We start from the raw sequence: 17,494 nt of genomic DNA, 5'->3' as shown, positions 1-17,494 counted from the left end.
CCCCCAAACATTATATATTTTTTTTAGTAGAGACCCTAGAGCAGGGGTGTCCAAACTTTTTTCAATGAGGGCCAGATTTGATGAAGTGAACATGTGTGAGGGCCGACCATTTTTGCCTGACATTCTATGAACCCTTAAAATTTGGTCTAAGTGTTTGTTCGAGGCACTAATACACGGCCCAACAAGAATTCTCCTGCCTTTGTGGCTGTGTGTGGTAAAGAGTTGAGCTTGGGGGGTGTTATTTGTATCTATCAGCCTCCCCACTGCCATGAATGCAGCCTCCCCACTGCCATGAATGCAGCCTCCCCACTGCCTTGAATGCAGCCTCCCCACTGCCTTGAATGCAGCCTCCCCACTGCCTTGAATGCAGCCTCCCCACTGCCTTGAATGCAGCCTCCCCACTGCCTTGAATGCAGCCTCCCCACTGCCTTGAATGCAGCCTCCCCACTGCCATGAATGCAGCCTCCCCACTGCCATGAATGCAGCCTCCCCACTGCCATGAATGCAGCCTCCCCACTGCCATGAATGCAGCCTCCCCACTGCCATGAATGCAGCCTGATCCATGCCCATTTGCAGACAGGGAGGGGGCGGAAAGCGTGCTAACAGATTAGATGCAGGAGAATCTCCTGTTTTCTCGGCGGCCTCTTTAATACCAAGTCTTGCCTTCTATGATAGACAGAACAGTCGTCCAATGGCAGCCCAGGAGATAGAACTTCCTATGCCAGATTCCACTGAGTAAACGCTTGTTATGCCCCCTCCCAAGTCCCCTCTGAGATAGCGCCGGGAAATACAGTATATATCATTAGTAGCCCGGGGGCCGCAAAATATATAATATATATATATATATATATATATTATATATATATATATATATATATATATTCAAATTACCAGGGGGGCCACGTTAAACCGGAACAAGGGCCGCATTCGGCCCGTGGGCCGGACTTTGGACATGCCTGCCCTAGAGAATAAAATGGTGGTTGTTGCAATATTTTATGTTGCACTGTATTTGCGCAGCAGTCTTTTTCAATGCAATTTTTTTGGAAAAAATTACTTTAATGAATTAAAAAAAAAAAAAATAGCCAGTAAAGTTAGCCCATTTTTTTTGTATAAATGTAAAAGATTTTAGGCCGTGAGAATCGTGATCTTCATTCTAAGCAAAAAAATTGTGATTCTCATGTTGGCCAGAATCGTGCAGCTCTACATACAGTACACAAAAAACACTGGCTAAGTATACAGGTAACCCTTTGATCGCCCTAGATGTCGAACCCCTTCCTAGCAAGTATCATTAGTACAGTGACAGTAAAAAAAAATTAACACCGATCACTGTATTACGTGTGTCACTGGTTCCGCAAAGTGTCAGTTAGTGTACAATTGTCCGTCACAATATCGTAGTCCCACATAAAAAAAATAAAAAAAAATTGCTGATCGCTGCCATTACTAGTAATAATAAAAAAAAAAGCCATAAAATATTATTCCATAATTTGTAGACGCTATAACATTTGCGCAAACCAGTCAAAATATTCTTACTAGGATTTTTTTTTTACCAAAAACATGTAGCAGAACATAATTGGCCTAAATATATGGGGGGAAAAAATACGATTTTTTAAAAAATGTTTTGCTAAAACAAAAAAAATAATTGTTTTGTTTATAGTGGGGGGGGGGAGGAGGCAGTGGTAATCAGGAAAGAACTTTTCCCTTTAAAATTAATCCTGCGTTTTGTTTTTGCTTTTTTTTTCTCTGCAGCACTGTCGCAATTTGAATGACAATTGCGCGGTCATGCTACACTGTACCCAAATGAAATATTTATCATCATTTTATTCCCACAAATAGAGCTTTCTTTTGGTGGTATTTAATCACCTCTGCAAATAAATTTTTTTTGCGCAACAACTAAAAAATTTCCGAAATTTTTGAAAAAAATTAAGTTTTTATTTTTTTCCTGTTAATTTATTTTGTAAATAAGTAAGTTTTCTTCTTCAATTATGGGCACTGATATGGCGGCACTGATGGGCAACGATGAGGTGGCACTGATGGGCGGCGCTGGTATGCTGCACTGATGGGCACTCATAGGCGGCACTGATGGGCACTCATAGGCGGCACTGGGCATAGATGGGCACTAATGGACACTGGGTGGCACTGATGGCATTGCTGGGCATCATTACAGTCAGTGCCCATGTTGCCAGTCAGTGCCCATTTGTGGGCACTGATTGGCATCGATTGTGTTTATTTTTTTTGGTTTTATTGTTATTTTTTTGTTTGTTTGTTTTTGTTTTGCTCCATTTGGCAACCAGGGGGCACTCCCTGGTGGTCCAGTGTTGGCACCTGAGGGGGGGCTGCGCTGATAAACAATCAGCGTGAACCCCCCTGCCAGGAGAGCCGCCGATCGGCTCTCCTCTACTCGCGTCTGTTTACATTGTAATCAGCCGTGGTTGGACACGGCTGATCACGTGGTAAAGAGCCTCCGCCGGAGGCTCTTTACCGAGATCGGAGATGCAGGGTGTCAGACTGCCACCCCGCATCACCGATCGCCGCGCGAGCTGGCATGAAATCCTGCAGGACGTCAATAGACATCCAGTCGGGATTTCACAACCAGTTCTCGGACGTCAATTGTATATTGACCGGGCGGGAAGTGGTTAAAGTATAACTAAAGGCAAAACCTTTTTTTATAGTTTTGGATAAAGTAGAGATGGATTGGAACACCTATCAGTTTCTATTACAGTCTGTGCCCCCGTTAGAAAGATTCACCCCATTTGTCCTGTTTACCGTCATCATTGAAAGTAAAAGAAAACCTCAAATTTTGAGCTGTCCCAAGAAAAGTAAGAGGGGAAATCTTCCAATAGAGACACTAGTTTTGGTGACCTGGGGGTCCTCAAGAAATGCCTTTAAATTTCCAGAGATTTCCTCTCACTTCCTGCTTGCCTTAGGGACAGGAAGTTAAGGGATATCTCCGCAATGGCACAAAGATGGTGAAAAAAAATAATCTGACAGGGGTTACAACCCTTCCTTACTAAAAATAAAAAAATTGCCCATACTTCTACTTTAACAATGTTGTCCTTGACAAAATGGAGGCATTCGGAATACATTTTCTTATTCCAAAATGTGCATGTACACATAGTGCACACTTTGTCAAATAAGGCTTCAGAAAAATAAGGAGGTGCCCAGTTGAGTTCAGAACAAATGCAAGCTTGCGATCGGTAAAATCCCCATGGAAACGGCATGCTAAATGAGACATGTAAAAAGAATAGCAGACGAGAAGTGGAACTGAAACACTAATGCAGCCTAAACTGAGAATTCCCAGAATTTGTCCCTAAACACCAGGTTTTGTTATTGTTGGACGTCAGCTGAAGGCGCCTAGAACTAGCAGATCAGCAAGGAATAAAAAACTCAAAATGTTCTAAATCATTTTTACAGTTAAAAAAAAAAAAAAAATTCAGTCTGTCCTCGAGCTTTAGAGGCTGCCTTCCGCCATGCCTCTGTTCTGGAACTGTGCTTGTCCTGTATGCTCTCATATTACCATCTAGCGAACGGCTTTTACACTTCAGCACGCTTCTCTAGCTCCAGCCTTCAGTCATTTCCGAGGATGTTTATCTTTTGTTCAGGGACTGTATTCTCATTATATGTATATTTAGCCAAGTGAGGATAGCCCATATTTCACATCTATGCTGCAAAGATTTAAATCTGGCTACTGGCCTGCGCATAGCAACACGCCTCTGTAGTCGCTGACTTCCACCATTTTGTGGATCTCCGCACAGTTCTCTAACCACTGCCTTCAGACGTGCTGAGGACGTCTCCTTTGTTCCAGGACTGTGCTCGCATTTTGTGCATTCTCAGTCTATGTATTTACAGCTCGCTGTGGAGAACGCTAGCTTCGTTATCCTGAAGATCCAGGGAACGGCGAATGTCTGTCACATTTTAAGAACGCGTTCATCCTGTGTGCATTTTCCTTGTATTTACATCTAGCTTCTGCAGATCAGCGTGTGCCTCTGTAGCCGCTCACTTCCACCATTTTGTCGATGTCTTTTATGCTCGGGGAAAGTCATCCATTGTGTGCTTGCAGGTTATGTACAGATCGGGATAACTGTCCCTATATATCATACAATTAAAGCCCTTATATTATATAGTCAAATGTCATAGTTTTAATTATTTTATGTAAAGCTGAACTCCAGGCAGATATGAAAAAAAAAAAAAAAAAAAAAAAAAACACATACATATTATAATGCTATTTATTATTTACAAAATGTATTTTAAAATGCAGCTACCTGAATCTGTCTTGATACCCCATCCCCTGTAAAACATCCTTCACACTGGTACTAAGAAACCTGTACTATGTGTTTAGAGGAAATCTCTAAACTATATTTTATTGGTGACATTCAAAACGGAATATATATATATATATATATATATATATATATATATATATATATATATATATATATATATATATATATATATATATATATATATATATATTTTTTTTAAAGAACTCTCTGCATTCAGGATCTATATCTATCTATCTATAGACACACACACACACACACACACACACACACACAACTCTAAGGTTACTTTTACACTGTGGCAGCAGGAGGGGGGGGGGGGCAAGTTAGCGGTAAAGTGCCGCTGTTATAGAGGTGCTTATAACTCCCGCTAGCGGCTGAGGAAAGGGTTAAAAAGTGCCCGAAAAGCGCCACTGCCAGAGCGCTTTGCAGACGCTTCATCGGCACTGCCTATTGATTTCAATGGCAGGGGAGGTTTAGGAACACTGTATATGCCACTGTAAAATACCTAAGTGTGAAAGTAGCCTAAAGCTCTATGCACACTAGCACATCTATAATAAGGCTTACCTGTAGGTAAAAAGAACAGATATTGACCCTGAGATATTGACCCTGCATGCCGCCGCTGACGCCAGACATGCATGCGCTCTGCAGGTCCGGCGTATACTGCCGGAACGAAGAGCATGCTCGGGAGTGACATCATCGTGGCTCCGGCCGCTCAGAGTGCCAGAGCCAGAACCAGCACCAGCGAGGGAACATGTCTGCTCCCTCAGCGGCAACTGAGTGTGCTGCGGGAGCTTCGTTCTAAGGCAAGTATTTCATAATGTGCTAGTATGCAAGCATACTATCACATTATGCCATTGTCTTGCAGCTTTGGCTTTTTTTTCAGCGGTTTACGAACTTTAACTGCAGCAGAGAAATGTCAGATCACCAACTTAGCTGTCCGACATGGCTGGATAAAACTCAGGACTGGCAAGGCAAATTTACAAAGCAACAGGTAAAACAGTGCATATATTTATGTCAAGGGTGTATTTAGCGGTTTGCTAAAAGTTAAGCAATAAACATTACATTCAATTTAAATCACTGAAACCAGATTTTTACAACATCACACCTTATTAAAGAATAAATATGCAGTATAAAGAAAAATATAGGGTTTAACCACTTGCCGCCCGCCAATGACATATTGACGGCGGCAAAGTGGTTGTCTGATCCTGACCGGACGTCATATGACGTCCTCAGGATTCTGAGCCGCTGCGCGCCCCCGGGGGCGCGCATCGCGGCGATCGTTGTTGCGGGGTGTCAGTCTGACACCCCGCAACACCGATCTTGGTAAAGAGTCTCTTACGGAGACTCTTTACCACGTGATCAGCCGTGTCGAATCACGGCTGTTCACGGTGTAAACAGGAAAAGCCGTTGTCGGCTCTTCCTCACTCGCGTCTGACAGACGCGAGTAGAGGAGAGCCGATCTGCGGCTCTCCTGACAGGGGGGGTTCGCGCTGATTGTTTATCAGCGCAGCCCCCCCTCGGATCGCCACATGGACCACCAGGGATGCCCACCCTGGACCACCAGGGTGGGCAAAAAAAAAAAAAAAAGTCTGTAAAAAAAAATAAAAAAAAAGTCTGTAAAAAAAAAAAAAAAAAAGCATTAAAAAAAAAAAAGATGCCAATCAGTGCCCACAAATGGGCACTGACTGGCAACATAGCTAAATCAGTGCCGCCCCAGTGTCCATCAGTGCCACCCCACATTGTCCATCAGTGCCACCCTACAGTGTCCATCAGTGCCACCCTACAGTGCCCATCCATGCCCAGTGCCCACTTATCAGTGCCCATCTGTGCCACCCATAAGTAGCCATCAGTGCCACCCATAAGTGCCGCCCATGAGTGCCCAGTGCCGCCCATCAGTGCCCATCAGTGCCGCCCATGAGTGCCCATCAGTGCCGCCCATGAGTGCCCATCAGTGCCGCCCATGAGTGCCCATCAGTGCCGCCCATGAGTGCCCATCAGTGCCGCCCATGAGTGCCCATCAGTGCCGCCTGTGTGCCCATCAGTGCCGCATACAAGCGCCGCCAATCAGTACCACCACATCTGTGCCCGTCAGTACTACCTCATCGATGCCCATCAGTGCCATCTCATCGGTGCCCATCAGTGCCGCCATATCAGTGCCCGTTATTGAAAGAAAACGTACTTATTTACAAAAAAATTAACAGAAAAAAATAAAAACATATTTTTTTTCAAAATTTTCAGTCTTTTTTTAGTTGTTGCGCATAAAAAAAAAAATCGCAGAGGTGATCAAATACCACCAAAAGAAAGCTCTATTTGTGGGGAAAAAGGGACGCCAGTTTTGTTTGGGTACAGTGTAGCATGACCGCGCAATTGCCATTCAAAGTGCGACAGTGCTGAAAGCTGAAAATTGGCTTGGGCGGGAAGGTGTATACGTGCCCTGTATGGAAGTGGTTAAACCAGGGATCCTCAAACTACGGTCCTCCAGCTGTTGCGGAACTACACATCCCATGAGGCATTGTAAACCTCTGACATTCACAGACATGACTAGGCATGATGGGAATTGTAGTTCCTGAACAACTGGGGGGCCGTAGTTTGAAGATCCCTGGTTTAAACCATGGGTTTAAACTGGCGGCCCAAGGCTGACAGTTACAAGCATGACTTCCAATGGCAGAGGCATGATGGGACTTGTAGTTTCGGCAACAGCTGGAGGACCGCCGCCAGTTTGAGACCCCTGGAACGTTAAACAGTAGATCATTTAACAGGCACACAAGAAACTTAGCAAACGAATGAAGCATTGTAAAATTTACTGAAAGAATAGGAATAACTTTGTGGTAGCTAATGACCTTTTCTACTCTTCTGCAGCACAGTAATGCCTATGGATTAAAATTATATTTGACAGGTCAATATTCAAAATCAGCACAGCAGATGTGAGCTTCCAATGCTATGATTGGGCTGTTTAAGAGTTAATTGGTTCCAATTATGCTTCTATAGAATACAGGCCAACGTCTTACCTCCCATTGTTAACAATGAGAGATCTGCCCATACATAGGCACCCTTGTACTGTAACCTCTTGCATACATGGCCGTCACACCATGTTTTCCACGTGGTTTATCAAAATTGTCACTATAACTGTTTAACAATGACATTTTCAAACATACCACAACTATCTTAAATAGGCAGTAAAACAAGCATCTCTTTAAATGCATTTCTTTCATTGACAAAAATGCATTGGAGTTTCTGATTTGCCATGAGATGCCCATCTACTGTAGGCTTTGAAAGGAAAGAAAGGGTTAGCACAATATGGGTCAGGCTGATGAACGCTGTAGGGAGAAGATAGGGTAAGCACAACCAACTGCTGTAGAAAGTGGATTCGGTCATTTTCCGGGGGGGGGGGGGGGATTGAAGCACTCAGTGCTTGTTGAAGGCATAAGAGCCTCTACCAACAATGTGAAGGACAACCAATCATCTAACTTAAAGGAGATACTAATAGAACAATACTAACCACATTAGGAATCTAACTTAGGCCAACAATTACGATATACGAATATTAACAGACAAATCACTGATGTGAAGGCCTAAGCTCAGTATACTAAACCCTTGAATTCAGGGAAAGCAAGATTGAACAGATGAAGTATGGCCACAAGAATAGCATACTAGCTCATTATGATTGACTTACCCGAGATCGAAGCCCCCGAGGTTCTGCTCCGTGCCCTCCGCGGCCATGTCTTCTCCGATCTTCTTCCCGTTATCGCCGCTCCGGCACTGTGATTGGCCGGAGCAGCGATAATGTCACTCCTGCGCATGCGCGGAAATGGGGCATTAACCCCTGAATGTACCATTCACAAAAACGGCACGCTCAGTGCGGCCGCACCGTTGTCTACGGCGCACCGTACACATTGGTGCCCGTTTTTGTGAAAATATCTCCTTAACCGTTAAGGAGATATTTCTTGCACCTACAGGTAAGCCCTAATCTAGTTGTGTGGTTGGGTTTACAGCCACTGTAATACTGGCACTAGATTAATTGTGGGGGGGGGGGGGGTATTTCTTGTTTGTAAAAGTACCTTCTGAGTGGCACGTATGTTGTTGCCCCTCCTGCTTAGCCTGGGACTATCACTCTATTTAGTATACCAGGATGATGAAATGTTCAACGATTATTCTTTTTTGTTTAGATGGCTGTGATTAAAGCTCCTGAGGAAGTGGATTAAGTCTAGACAAATCGAGAAATCATAAAGAAATCAGTATCTCCCAATATACTACATGATCCTGTCACAATGTATTCTACATTTGTACTGCAAACGGACTTGAAGAAATTTAGGGATATTGGAGATTACAATTTTACGAATGTCGATTCTAAATAAAGAATTAGCATTACATGTTGTGCCTCAAAAGTCTCATTTTAGAAAGTTAATCCTCATTTCCTTTTTTTTGTCAAGGAAAGGAAGCTTGGACAGATGAAGTATATCCACCAGAACATAAATATACTAGAAAAAAAAAATAGTCTGAAAGTTATTGAAGGTACCTTTAACTTTTGGTATTAAGAAAGATCTAGAATAAGGGATATTCCCAGACAGCAAGTAATCTCTAAGGAGCCATGTATGGACAAGAGAACCCTCAAAATATTACATTCAAATGAACAGGACAGCAACCCACAAGTCTAGGAAGGAGAGAGTGTGGGGTAACAACATCTACAGTAGGCAGGAATGAAAATAAATTGCAACTCCAATAGGCAAACAAAGGAGCAGAAGGATGGGGTGGAACACATGCCATTTACTGTACACCCAAAATCGTTGAGAAATATGATGGCATCATTACACTCTGCCTGAAAATAATAAAACAGGATTATAGAAATTATGAGCAGAATCCACTACGGATTAATCAGAAATCAGAGTTAGGAATTTGCACAAGAAAAAAAAAAAAAAAAAAAAAGGAGGAACTATGGCTGTGATAAATTCTGATGAACGCCAAACAGAAAATTTTGCACCAAGAAGAGTGTCACTCCAATTTTTACAAAACCAAAGCATATTATAAATAATTCCATCAATACAGCTCCAGTTAGAACAATGGGGTCATCGCTGCCAACCTTGCATGGTTACCTGGCTATACCTATAGGTACAGTAAATATCTTATAAACGTACTGTTTAGGAGATATTTACTTTAGATGCAGCTGATGAAGTCACCAGCGCATGCGCACTGAAGGAATGGTATACCCGTGCCACTCTTTAGGAGCTGTGCCGTAAATAGTGACATCAACACTAACTCGGCCATTCACATCACCACAGCCCGCAAACCCAGAAGGAAGACAGGACTGGATGAAGATGGAAGCGCTTTCAGCAGTGACAGTGGGCAGCTGGAGGGCTACGCTACATGATAAACTGCAGATTTTCTCCAGTGCTGAGAGTTCAGGAAGGAGGAGATTTCCACTGCAGCCTGTATACATGCCCACATGTATGAGGTCAATATCATGTGACCTGCCTATCTCTGAGAATAAGCAACTGTTCTCTCCAGCATAAAAGACAACTGAGCATGTGCAGGTCGGCTACTCTGAGTGTTAGCTGGCCTTCCCCAGATAGACTGTGCAGGGAGAGGCTCTAGGCATACAGGATAAAACAGCCTTTTTACACAATGCAGAGAATTAACCCCTTAAGTGCCACAGTGAGAAAAACAAGCATGCTATGCTGCATATACAGCCTGATTTTACTGTTGTGGGTTTAGTAATACTTTACGGCCGAAACGCGTTGACCGTTTTGACCTTTGTTCACATGCCTATAACAAATCAATGTTTTAGCCGACTTCCATGGCACCAGCCTTACTGCCTTTTTTTGCATGGATTACATGGAGGTTTGCAGAGACTTCCCATGCCGAGTGCTGCATCCTTGAAGCTCACCAGGCATTGCACAGGAGGTAGTTGCTCGGATGCACCTGTTCCAATAAATTCTGAAGATTTTAAAGAGCAAGCAAGGAGTTGAACACTCTTTCATGAGTGCGGCTCTCTGAAGCTGGAAAAATGCTGTGGAAAGACCAACATGGTTCAGGTCAAACAACTTTGAGTCTGCATAGACTGGGTCAGTGTAGGTTGTGCCATGGCCCTAGAGCAGGGGTCTCCAAACATTCTAAACAAAGGGCCGGTTTATTGTCCTTCAGACTCTTGGAGGGCCGGACTTTGGCAAACGGGGGTGGAAATTTTCCCGGCATCAGTGGGACTTAACATATGGTATTAGGGGGAGAAATAGTGCCCCATTGTTTGTATCATAGGGAGGATTAGTGCCCCATTAGTGGTGTCAGTGGTAGAAATGGTGCTCCACTGTCGGTGTCAGATGTCAGAATAGTGTCTCGTATCAGTGGGAGGGATACTTCCCCAAGGGCCGGATAAAGGCTAGCAAAGGGCCGCATCCAGCCCTCTGGCCGCAGTTTGGAGACTGCTGCTCTAGAGTAAGAGAGTGTCCTGAAGTTGACCAATAAAGTACACAGAGATGTGCATCTTGCTATAATGCAGAGCTGAATAAGGGAAGGTCAAAGACCATAATAACCTACATAATTCCAGTTCAGTGGAGGGTAGGTAGAGATTTCAAAAGAAAGTGTCCATAGGTTTCAGTCTAAATGGCTGTCTCACAAAGAGTATTCAAAGATTGGGTCAGAGCCATGGTCGTGCCACTGCCTCAGTCCTAAAACACTATGCTCTGCTGCCAATTAAAACATAAGTGAAGGTCTGGAAAGCATCAAAATGCAGAGCTCAGTGCTCAATGAGGAGTTACCCAATTTATCTTTGCTGCAAAAATAGGTCAACTCAAAGTGAGTCTTCTGCTGTGTAACTGACCCCAAAAAAATAAAATAAAATCCAATAATAATAATAATAATAATAATAATAATAATAATAATAATAACCAAGCTTTAAATAACATTAAACATGACACTTATTCATTTAGAATACAATTTTTAAAAGCAAAATAGTAGCTTAGAATTAGAAAATATGTTCAAACAAAAAAGTAACATATAACACAGTGTATTATAAAAACATATAAACCCTCAAAAGCAAATATAAGGAAAAACCCTAAACAAACAAAATAACTTTGTGTAACATCAGGGCCTACCTTGTAAATTCCAATTCCCGGATCAATCAGGAAGGCTCGGGCAGAAGTGGAGGGCTGAACTGAAGGAGTGGATACACGCAACTTCTTATTTGTAGAATTTAACTGAACTTTGCTTTCCCCTTCCTTTTTCTTTGAAGAATTGCTGCTGCCCTCAGACTGCGAACGGATTAAGAGTTGGACAATGTCATTTAATCCAACGTTGTAGTCAAAGAGTGTATGTCCATCTTCCAGCTGTAAAATAAATAAAATAAAGAACACTAAGTGTGAAGCCTTTTCTGATCAAAAGTACCAACGATTCTAGTAGTTTGGAGAGTTGACAGGTGTATATTTAAATGTGTAAATGGTATTATACACCTTACTACCTGTACCCTGTGACAAAATGTTAGGACCAAACATGCTTGGGAAAACAACATTAAAACGTGATACCAAGCACACACGGTTTCATTTACATTGTCCCTTTTTCTGCAAGTATTATAACAGCTTGCCGACCATATATCATACATATACGGCGGCAAGGTTTGTCTCCTGTTAAAAAAAAAAAAAATCACATACTGGTACATGATTTCGGGTCTGGGGAGCACGCCGCCGGCTACCCGCTCCTGCCGTGATTGGACATAGCAAGAGCCAATCAGCAGGTACGGCGGACCCGCCGATCGCCAAAAACAAAAAAGGAGCATAGCCCTATATTATAGGTATCGTCTGCCACAATGATCTCCAAAATAAAAAAAGGAAAGCAAACAAAAAGAAAGCAGCCAGAAAAAAAAAGGACAGATAAAGCAAGAGAAAGGAAATATGATGGACCCGCTATCAATAAACACCACATAAAAAAAGATACTAATTAACCAGAAAATGTAAATATTGGGTCCATGTTTCCTAGACTCTCAAATCGCGTAACAGTATCATTCAAAACACTAGCAATCTTTTCATAAAGACATAATCCACAATATTTTCCTCTTTGCCTACAAAAGGGACACCAAAAAGGTAATATCCAGGATTTAGCAATGGCCCTCTTGGCTGCAACGAGTATAAAGAAGTTTAGTTTCTTGGCAATTTTAAAGTACATTTTCAACAGATTCAACCTGTGTGTCCCAGAAGACAGGCGCCCATTCATGAAGCGTCGTGCAACTCGCGCATGCACAGTAGGAAACGGGCAGTGAAGTCGCAAGGCTCCACTGCCCGTTTCCTTTAGTGAGGATGGCGGTGCTGGGAAACGATCCAAAGGACGGATTGGCCTCGGGGGGCCGACATCACGGGCGCCCAGGACAGGTAAGTGTCCTTATAAAAAGTCAGCAGCTACAGTGTTTGTTTTTACAGTTTAGAGGGGGGAAGATTAGCACAAGCACTGTGCTATTTAATCTGCTTTAAGGGACCAGGATGCGTTTTTTTTTTTTTTTTTGGTTAAACACTTTAAAAAAAGGACAAGTTCACCTTTGGAAACATGTTACACATTTGTAATAGTGTAACATGTTACTGTTAAGCACCCCCCTTGGCCCCTCACCCATCCATGACAGCGGGTACTCTCACTGCATCCACTTTCACATTTTATAAACTGCGTGACTGCGGGACTCCACCCACATAGCCACGTTATTCATGCACAGCGTTCTATGAATGAGAGAACTACAAACCCCAATCGGCCACCGAGGCAGACGTACTTTAAATGAGCTGCAAGCTTGCCGAGCAGCACACTTATAGTTCAGTCTGCTTCCAGACTTGTAACAGATAGCCTACATGGAGCTATAGGCACAAAGCTAGGAGGAAGACATTCCAACTTGCAATCTGCTGATTGCACGTGCAATGCTTTTCAGGATCCTGTCAAAATAATTGCATATTTCCTTTCAGTTTGACCAGCCCTAAAGAGGAAGTAAACCCTGATGGGTGTTACTTATGCTTTGTTTCCCTGCAAAGGTAAAGCATAATGGGCTACTATGCATCGCATAGTAGCCCATTATGTGACACTTACCCGCAGGAGAAGCCTGCGATGTCCCAGTTTTCCTTGCGAGTAGCAAGCATACATTCTTCACCCTTCTTCCTTCCAGGGCCGCAAACTCCGGGTCTGTGAGTGGCTGGAGTCGCGTGACGTCACTCCCACGCATGTGCGTGGGAGTCTCCACTCACGGCATGACCAGAGTTAGAAAGGGAACAGCGTGCCCTTTCTAACTCCGGCGCATGCGCAGAAGAAATCACCGTACATCGATTTGCAAATATCTCCTAGACCAGGGATCTTCAAACTACAACTCTCCAGCTGTTGCGGAACTACAAATCCCATGAGGCATTGTAAAACTCTGACATTCACAGACATGACTAGGCATGATGGGAATTGTAGTTCCTGAACAACTGGAGGGCCATAGTTTGAGGACCCCTGTCCTAGACCGTGCAGGTCTGGGAGATATTTCAAGCACCTACAGGTAAGCCTTAATCTAGGCTTACCTGTAGGTTAAAGTGGTTTACAACCACTTTAAGGCCCCGCATAATTGGGTAACTGGTAATAAATTCAGGACTTTAATTGTAACTTGTACTTGACAAACGTGTTACAAGTATTTGCTTTTTATACAATTAGTTAAACGCACATTTTTACTAGAAGTTACAAGAAGAATCTTTTTTTTTTTTTTTTTGCCAATCTCCTTTGATGCCTGCATTATTAGACAACATAAGTATTCATTTATATGACCGAAGTGTACAGTTACAACTAACATATTAGTGCATCGCATGGCAGTGGAGTAGGCCTTTTTCCCTTTCTTTTGAAATTCTCTTTACATTTTGTTCAGCGAAACGTATAAAAACATTATAGACTAAGCTCCATGCACACTGGTTAAAAATCGCTGCTTCTAGAGGAGTTTGCGTTCTGCCTGTAGAAGCAGCTCAATGTTATCCTATGTGTCCATGCACATTAGGACGATTACAGGCATTTTTTGAGCTTGTGTTAAGAGGCAGGAAAAACACCTTCTGGTTTGCATCTCTGATTGGAGCTTTCTAGCAGAAAAAAAAAATCTCTAAACTTTCCGAAACTGTGTAAAAAAAAAAACTTTTTTTTTTTTTTTTTTTTTTTTTTATGGAGCCTAACAAACTCATTGTATTGTAAACACACTACAATACAATACAATACAATACAAGATAATTCTCCTCATGAGAACTGCCGTGAACTGCTGTGAACTGAACGGAGAAAAAACTTCACAGTTTATTAAACGGACACCTCAGGCTCGATTCACACTTCCACAACTTGTCATGAGACTTGAGAGTAACAAAGTCACATGACAAGGCTCCCTATTAAAAGCAATAGAACGGTTCTAGTCGCAGCGACTTGGAAAAAGGTTCCAGCGCTACTCTGAGGGTGGACTTCATCGCGACTTGCATGGACTTCTGTTAATAAAGTCGCAAGCAAGCCGTAATGAAGTCATGCAGGATGCTGGCTGTCAAAGTTGCGTTGATGTGAACTAGTACACCCTTACTAACAAATTTGAAACAAAATAATTATCTTGCATTTCATGTTATCATAAACATATACACAACCTATTCTTTTTTCCCTTCTCTCACTACTGTAACAATATTATTTATAAAGTTCACATGCTAAACATGTAAAATATTAAAACTTTGCATCCAAAATCTGCTGTTATTACAGATCTGAAACCAAGGTGGTCAGAAAAATTTGCATGTCTTTCAAATTTCCCACTCCAGCTCAAAACAAAAAACACAAACTTGTACATGTAATCTGTTTATGCGTTATGTAGATAATTGGAAGTGGCTTTGTGATTATAGCATTGGTTTCTTTTTATGAAGGTAAGCACATGGAAATGATCCGCCGTAATCCTTTGCTTGCTCATACAGGAAATGAGTAGCAGGTAAAAAACACTTTTTTTTACTGGAAATAAAGTGAGTAATGCACATTAGGAGTCATGTTAAATATACGCAAGTCTATTATTGGTAAGGTGGCGCTTTGAGGTACCTCAGGCTATCACTTCTGCCCTGTCTAAAAACACACATGAATAATCTACCAAATAAAGTAGATTAAAGTGATTGTAAAATGATCACCTTATAAAAACAACCCATTCAGTTTATAATAGAAATGAAAAACATTTTTTTGTATAGATAAAAAAATAAAAACAAAAAACACACCTCTATAAAATACCATTTTAACCCTTCTCAGCTGCATAAGGCCTCATGCACATAGGACATTTAAAAAAACGCCAGCACTGCTACCAGGAAAAAGCAGCGCTAAAAATGCAGTTACCTGCATTCGTCTGCTTTTTTTGCATTTTCAGTAAAAAAAACTCCCTATAAGGCTTCATTTCCATGGACGTTTTTACAGCCACTTTCTTTAGCCTTTTTTACAGCTTAAAAACGCCTGTCCATGTTATTTATTGAGCTGGAGCTCAAAAACGCTGCGGTAGCGTTTTTGCAGGTTTTTGAGCGTTTAACGTCTGGCGTTTTTACAGCTCTACTCTGGAGCTTCAGAACGCACTTGGTCCTGTTTTTTTTTTTGCAGCTTAAAAACGGCTCAGTCATCTACAGCTCAAAAACGTCATGGTGGGCATGAGGCCTTAGACCAGTGTTTCTCAATTCCAGTCCTCAGGCCCCCCCAACAGGTCAGGTTTTCAGGATTTCCATTATTTTGCACAGGTGATTTGATCAGTTTCACTGCCTTAGTAATCACCACAGCCTTTTCATCTGAGGGAAATCCTGAAAACCTGACCTGTTGGGGGGGCCTGAGGACTGGAATTGAGAAACACTGCCTTAGACTAACATGGAGAGCTGTTTTTAAGCTGCAAAAAACGCTCAGAAAAGTGGCTGTAAAAACGTCCATGGAAATGAAGCCTAAGGCTTCATTTCCACTGGCGTTTTTACAGCCACTGTTGTTAGGCTTTTTTACAGCTTAAAAACGCCTGTCCATGTTTATTTTGTAAAAAAAAAAAAAAAAAAAAAAATATTTTTTTTTTTGGGAGCTGCAGCTTTAAAAATGCCGCGGTCGCGTTTTTGAGCGTTTTTGCGCGTTTTTGAGCGTCTTTGAGCGTTTTTTAACGTCTGGCGTTTTTACAGCTCTACTCTGGAGCTTCAGAACGCCCTGGTCCCGCGTTTTTTTTACAGCTCAAAAACGTCTATGCCACTAGCAGCTCAAAAACGCCTATGTGGGAATGAAGCCATAGAATAACATGGACAGGCGTTTTTAAGCTGTAAAAAACGCTCAGAAACGTGGCTGTAAAAACGCCAGTGGAAATGAGGCCTAAATGTAAAAAACGCCAAACATGGCTTGTTACAACGTTTAGAAGCAGTACACCAAGCTTCCCAGTGAATGGCTGTGCAGTAGGGGTGTGTCAGGACAAGTCTGATCATTGGAGGAGAGCAGGCCGAGTTCCCAGCATAGCTAGAGAACTGACCAAGGTGTACCCTCCCTGCTTAGCGTTGTCAGTTTTTAAACAGGAAAGCAGAGGGACTACTAGCGGGAACACCAGGGATTTCACATAAAGGAAGCAATACAAATATAACATTTTCAAGTACATGGTACAGCAGGCACATATCAGGAATATGAAGTGTTGGGGAAACAAATGCGATAAGTATATAACTATTAACAAAAATTAAGTGTTCAGTCAATTCCAATAATGTTCACTCTGCTGTTATCTGGTCATACAAGAAATATTGTCAATCGGTGGACCTGGTGGTCTGAAGAAAGCCGCCTTATATCCCCAAAAGAATGCATCTGCAAGGTCCCCCTGCTTCGGCTTCCAAAACTACCACCTCTCCTAAAAATACTACTTGCCTGGCTGTTATCCAATGGTTCAATACCTTTTGAGATGCTATACCCCCAATGATGATTACCCATCATTGGCACAAATTATTTTCTTACCAGTACAGATATCATAAAACAAGCGCAGTCCAGCACAAGCTCGTGAAACGTTGGCACTACCTGTATTTTCCTTTAAACTCTGGGTCCTGCGACATGTCTGTGCAAGATAGAAATGCCTTGCCTGTGAAATGCCTTTTGACCTTTCTACCCTTCTGCTCAATAACATTAGATCAGCCTAGGCAAAGCTGCGATGCCTAAAGATTTGCCGATGGTGTCAAAAAGAGGTCAGTGTAGAATGTGCAGATGGAAGGATATTCTTTACATGAATTCCATCTGGGAAGATATTTTTTAGA

General features: G+C 42.3%; 1 protein-coding gene across 1 annotated transcript in view; it reads right to left on the bottom strand.

Moving 5' to 3' along the window:
- The window catches only part of UHRF2 (ubiquitin like with PHD and ring finger domains 2), a 110,379-nt gene that overhangs the window by 58,351 nt on the left and 34,534 nt on the right, over positions 1-17,494 (bottom strand). Inside the window, exon 2 of the mRNA XM_040357613.1 lies at positions 11,366-11,596. Within this exon, the coding sequence (XP_040213547.1) occupies positions 11,366-11,596 (231 nt within the window). The remainder of the gene's footprint in view (positions 1-11,365; positions 11,597-17,494) is intronic.

This window comes from Rana temporaria, chromosome 1 (genome assembly GCF_905171775.1).
Source record: "Rana temporaria chromosome 1, aRanTem1.1, whole genome shotgun sequence".
Taxonomy (NCBI): domain Eukaryota; kingdom Metazoa; phylum Chordata; class Amphibia; order Anura; family Ranidae; genus Rana; species Rana temporaria.
Note: the sequence above shows the minus strand (reverse complement) of the source record. Positions and strands in the feature narration are given on the sequence as shown.